The sequence below is a fragment of the Gavialis gangeticus genome, unplaced genomic scaffold (genome assembly GCF_001723915.1).
Source record: "Gavialis gangeticus isolate Ggan-Ray unplaced genomic scaffold, GavGan_comp1, whole genome shotgun sequence".
Classification (NCBI taxonomy): Eukaryota; Metazoa; Chordata; order Crocodylia; family Gavialidae; genus Gavialis; species Gavialis gangeticus.
Genome location: NW_017728992.1, coordinates 66,087,405 through 66,093,084, shown reverse-complemented (window position 1 = coordinate 66,093,084; position 5,680 = coordinate 66,087,405). Strand labels below are relative to the sequence as shown.

At 41.2% G+C, this 5,680-nt stretch overlaps 1 protein-coding gene across 1 annotated transcript in view; it reads left to right on the top strand.

Annotated features, from left to right (window-relative positions):
• The first annotated feature begins 41 nt into the window (after positions 1 to 41).
• Positions 42 to 5,680, top strand: part of CUNH6orf62 (chromosome unknown C6orf62 homolog) — a 20,088-nt gene continuing 14,449 nt past the window's right edge. The window contains exons 1-3 of the mRNA XM_019523788.1: positions 42 to 1,715; positions 3,883 to 4,059; positions 4,844 to 4,966. Of these exons, the coding sequence (XP_019379333.1) occupies positions 1,587 to 1,715; positions 3,883 to 4,059; positions 4,844 to 4,966 (429 nt within the window). The 5' untranslated portion in view covers positions 42 to 1,586. The remainder of the gene's footprint in view (positions 1,716 to 3,882; positions 4,060 to 4,843; positions 4,967 to 5,680) is intronic.

The following is a 5,680-nucleotide window of genomic DNA, read 5'->3' as shown; positions in this document are numbered from 1 at the left end:
TCAGCGCCCGGCCCCGCGGGGGACACGCGCGGCCGGGGGTTTTCCCCTCCCCTCCCCCCTCCCCGCTTTCTTTTCTTCCTGCCTCGTCTCGGGCCGGGGCTTGGACCCCGCGTGACACCCAGCGCGGGGGGATGCATGGGGCGAGGCCGACACCACCTTTCTGCGGGTTTGGGGAGTGAGGTGTGAGGGGAAGTGATTGCAGCTCGGTTTTTTTCCTTTTTTTTTTTTTTTTTTTTTTTTTTTGCCAAGGGGAATTTAAAAAAACAAATTAATATTTTTCCTTGAGGGAGAAAAAGTTAGGATTGTTTTGGCACAGGGGTCTGCGCCAGGCGTTTCACTTCCATCTCCCCCAGGTTTTCCCCCCCCCCCCCAGTTTGTTCATTTTGGCACAGAAATCTGCCCTTCCCCGGGCTCCCTCAGGGTTTTGTTTCCATCTTCTCTCCCTCCGGGTTTTTTTACCCCGTTTGTTTGTTCCTGGTTTAGAGTCACCATGAAGTGAGAGGGCTGTGCCCCTGCCGCACCCAGCGGGTGTCTCGCTGCCTCAGGCAGCCTGCCCAGTTGCGGGAGGAGAGGCCAGAAGTCAGCCATGCATGGTCCTAGCTAAACCAGGCTCGGGCAGTAGAGAGAGGAGGATCCTGGGGCAGGGGATCAGTTTCCGAAGGAGCCTGTCAGGTTTTGGGGGATGTAGAGCTCTCACTGTGGTGGGCAGCCAGGACTGGGGGCTTGCATAGGGCTCGACTCTCCAGGGGAGAGAGTCCCGTCCCTTCACCCCCCACCCACCCTTTGTCTGTGGCCATCATGATCCCCCTTCTCAGCAGTGGCAGCCTCAGGGCGGTGATGTGCCTGATGATGAGCAGGATGAAGTTAGAAATGACTCCGCTGTTTTTCCTCTTTGCTCCCCTGCAAATCAGCACCACGTCTGTAGTTGACGATTCCGTTGTTGGCAGGGAAATCTCGTACCTCCCAGGACGTGCACTCCTCCTCTGCACCCTTTTCTCTGCTCTCCACCAAGTGTAATAATTTTAAAGGTTAACGAAGGAAAAAAAAGAGGGACAGGGACAGGCAACCTAGCAATAGTGGAAACCTGAGAATAATAGCAGAGTCATGAATCTGGCTGGGGTAAAGCGCAATTTGTAATTTCAGTTTCTTCTTTTTTTTTCTTGTTTTGTAAGGGCAGAAATAATCCCCACATGGATTGGGCTTGTGCCAGTTGCTTTTTGTTGTACACGTAAATTGTGATCACTTCCCCGCATCCCTATTCTCACCCACTTATTCCTGCGGTTAAACTGTTCACACCAATGTATCTTCTTAAAAATTGTTAGCGTTTTTTTTTTTCTTGGTACTTTTTGCCGAATCTCCTTGTCCAACCATGGTTGGACAGCGGCTTATTTTGTTTCTTGACCCCTTTAATATGACAGTCTCATAAAATATTGCCTGAGGTGCGTTTTTTGGGTTACATTCGCGTTTTATCTATTCAATTGTATTAGCAGGAATAAAATGACTTGTTTCTGTTGTACTTGAGTCTTATGAAAAAGTGCCCATAGCTTAGTGACAGTTTCCAAAGGCTTTAGTACCACCTTACAAAAATGGGGGACCCAAACTCCCGGAAGAAACAAGCTCTGAACAGACTACGTGCTCAGCTTAGAAAGAAAAAAGAATCTCTAGCTGACCAGTTTGACTTCAAGATGTATATTGCCTTTGTATTCAAAGACAAGGTAACTTTCCATTTTCAAATCCTCTCTGCTGTCTGTTTCAATGTAACTTAGCTCTTTGCACATTATTAATCATGTTTTACAGAAAAAAAACTTGCTACCTAATATGAAAAACTTTAAATCCAATTTATTTCCTAGCATTCAGTCAGTCTTTCAGCTAATTGTGTTCTCTCTCTATCCGGTGCTTTTTTTTTTTATAGTGACTTCAGTCTTTCACTTCTCATGTGCTTACAGTCTTGTAATGGTTCAAACATCCCTTCGAGATGGCTTTCCAATGGGAGAAGGAATTAAGATTCTTTAAAAGCTGTTCGTGAAGTCTGATCTGCAGCCTGACCATCTGAAATGGTCAATTTGAGCAAGAGAGAGAGAGGATTGGCTGCAGCAGCTACTGAAATTATCATGTTTATCAGGTTAAAGCAGAAGGCATTCAGACAGTTTCAGCCCCTCCCTCAGAGTGCATCTGGAAACCTTGCAAACACGTGCACATCTGAAATTCATCATTATTTTTACAAACAAGTCTTTACTTGGCTGTAGTGGGTAGAACTCTTCAATATTAACATGCAGGGTCTATCACAGTACAGAAGCCTCCCACTGAGCCAACAGACGCATAGTTGTTTTACTACAAGTAGTGGATGTACTGAGCAGTTGATAGAATTACTTTGTCACAGGACTGTAGAAAGATGGAAGGTGAATAGCAGTGGGATATTTTATTAAATGTAGAGTTTTTAAGAAGATATCGTGTAAGGGGGAGGCAGTGAAGTTAAACTTACCAGCTTTTTGAGGCTGAAAGTATGTTTGATACAAGGAATGGTTGTGGAATTCTAAAGACCTTAAAGGCTTCCTAAAATAGTTTTGGGGGCAGACTTTATTAATATTTGAGTCTGTTTTTGTGGGCAACTGGAGAACTAAGGACTAGTACTAGATGTTACAGAACTAAAGTTTAACTAAAGAAAAGTGTTTGTACTTAGTTCAGTTGGGCAGAGCATAAACAAGTTGGTAAAAGCACCACTCTTGTGTGATACTGGGGATGTACTAGTTTCTAGTGACTGTCATGGGAAGAAAATTTTATATAGTGGGTGAAATTTATTCTTTTCTCCATGATGGTGCCCTGCTTGTTAGCTAGGTAAAAGCATATGTCACAAGTCTAAAATAACTAAAGTTTTAAGCAGTGATAGTAATTAGTGCTTCCTAATCAATACAGTGTTAAAATGTTTGCAAACGGGTGCAACTTTCTGGCTGTATTTGGCAACCTCCTCCAAATGTGTATTTTAGAAATTACAACGGTTTGTTTTAAGTCCAAGATGACACTGGATGTGAGTTGATCTAGTACCTATGTACTAGGGCCTAAATGCTTACTTTGGATCTAGAATAGTCTGGCCAACAAGAAGAAAATGTTTGTCCGTTACTTACGTATGAGGGCCTAACGGTCTTGGCCTAGATTCAATAGAATTTGCTTCATCTCTAATGTAGTTCTTGAAAGAAAGTTTTAAATAAGTCTGTTTACAGGTGGCTGTAGTGGCAAACTGCTTTTGCTCTTTAAGAGTAGTTGTTCCACGGACAGGAAATATTGAAACAGTGCTAACCAACTGTTCATGATGAAATAGTACAGAATTCAACTGTGAAACCACTTCTTACACATTGATTTATGGTTGCTAAAATTATTCTTGGATTAGATCTGCCTCCGTTTTCACTGATTGGGGGAGGTTGGAGCATAAAATTCCATTTGATGGAATCTGAAACCATTAAATACAAAAAATGTGTCTTACTGGCTTGGTTCACCAACAAATCTGCATCCAGCACTGTTGGTAAGGCTGAAACGTATTCCTTTAAGAAGACAGTTGAACTCCAGTCTTGCCAATGTTTATTCTTTCTCTTCATTTGAAGTTTTTTAGGTTTGGAGCCTAAGTTTGTAAATATGAAGAAGCTATCCAAAATGAAGCTATTTTAAACAAGGTTTTACTGCTCTTTGACTTGCTCTCTCAGGAGCTCTGCGTATAATAGTGTAACTCTAAGTTATGATGTTAAGTCATAAATCAGTAATATAGTGCCTAATTTACATGAGGACACTAGTACTAAGGGGGAAAATGTACAAGGTTCAGTAGATTATTCTTATCTGCCAAGAAAAAGGGTGGACCATTAACATTACTACTTTTCTTTTATTTCTTTTTAGAAGAAAAAGTCAGCGCTTTTTGAAGTGTCTGAAGTGATACCAGTCATGACCAATAATTACGAAGAAAATATCCTGAAAGGTGTGCGGGATTCCAGCTATTCTTTGGAAAGTTCCATAGAGCTTCTGCAGAAAGATGTAGTACAGCTTCATGCGCCCCGCTACCAATCCATGCGCAGGGTAAGTTATTGTTTATACTTTATAGTTTGGAGTTGGAGTCTGAGCATGTATACACTGTACTGCAAAGCTGTGTCCCAGTTCTACATTTCTATGTCCCCAAGTCTTCTGTTAGATTAGAATTCAGAATTTTAGTCTGGATCCAGAATTGTAGCTGAACTGAATCGTAACCAAGCTGTAACATGATTTACATACTTGTCCTAGAATCCTGCGTAGTGCAGGGGGGGTGGACCTGATGATTTTGCAAGGTCCCTTCCAACTCTGTACAATCTATGAATTGCATCTAGTTATCTGTGTAAGTATGAAAAGTTTCTGTTTGTATTTGATTGAGACGAATTACATATTTTCAGAAGTGCCTCTTCAAATCTTGACCTCTCCAGAGTACACAAATATTACCTGTCACAAAACTTGCTGCAGCATTACTTAGATTTTCATATAAAGACACAGTTTTGATACTCTGCTTCCTTGAAACTAGAATTTATACAACAAAGTGTAAAATAATGTATTGCAGTAGTTGGTTTGGGGTTTTTCTAGGATTTATAAACAAATCAGTGTCCCCGGGGCTTGGCCCAAAGAGCTTGCAAAATTAAACACAAAATCTGAATACCTGGATGAAACAAGCTTGTGGGAAAGGAAGACTTTGGAGACGTGATCACAAACTATGTATCTTTGTTTTATTTTGTTCTTCTTAATTTGCACCTACATAAGTTAGTTGTAGATTCACTCTTCTATAGATCTGCTGTGAGAATTGCAGGTAAGCCAATGTGCAATTTTTTTTTTCTTGCAGGATGTGATTGGCTGTACCCAGGAGATGGACTTCATTCTTTGGCCTCGTAATGATATTGAGAAGATAGTCTGTCTCCTGTTTTCTCGGTGGAAGGGATCTGATGAGCCCTTTAGGCCTGTTCAGGTATTTTTCTAGATTTTAAAACAATTAATTGATTTCAGATTATAAGTTTTAAATTCTTGCTATGCTGTGCCAACTATTTACTGAACCAGTGGTTCTAAACCTCAGTAGACTCTAGGCAGCCCGTGGTACATGGCAACTCTTAGCTTTCACTTGTTTTTTGACTAGGAAAAAATAGAACAGTTATGTTGCACAGAGCATGGAAAGGCTAGAAGTGGGTATGTTTTTGACGCTGGATTCCTATTTGAAATTTCTTGGGTTTAATTGTGAATCACGTGAAGGTATTTGCACATTTAACTGTGCTAATATTGCATGTCACCCTGTGGCAGGCTTAAAAGGATCTCCTGGCGCCCTGATTTGAGAATCTGTGCACCAGGCTAAAGTCATAGCAGTGTATATAGAGCTCCTTTTATTTTGCATCATATTTACATTAATGTTAAAGCAACAGATACAGCAGCTAAAAACCATGCAAGAAATTCCAGACCCCTGTGGGGAATTGAAGAACATTGTTTTCGTTCAATCTTTGTCAAACTGACCTTTTGGGATCTTTGTGTTCATTGAAGTCAGTACCAAAGCTCTCACTGATGTTGGATCAGGCTCTTACAACAAATTAATTTGACTACAGAGAAGAACCAGTGAGCATAATGTTCACACACTGTTTGTGGAGGTGTATTTTGTTTTTACAATGAATCAGTTGGTGCAGAAATACCAGTGATG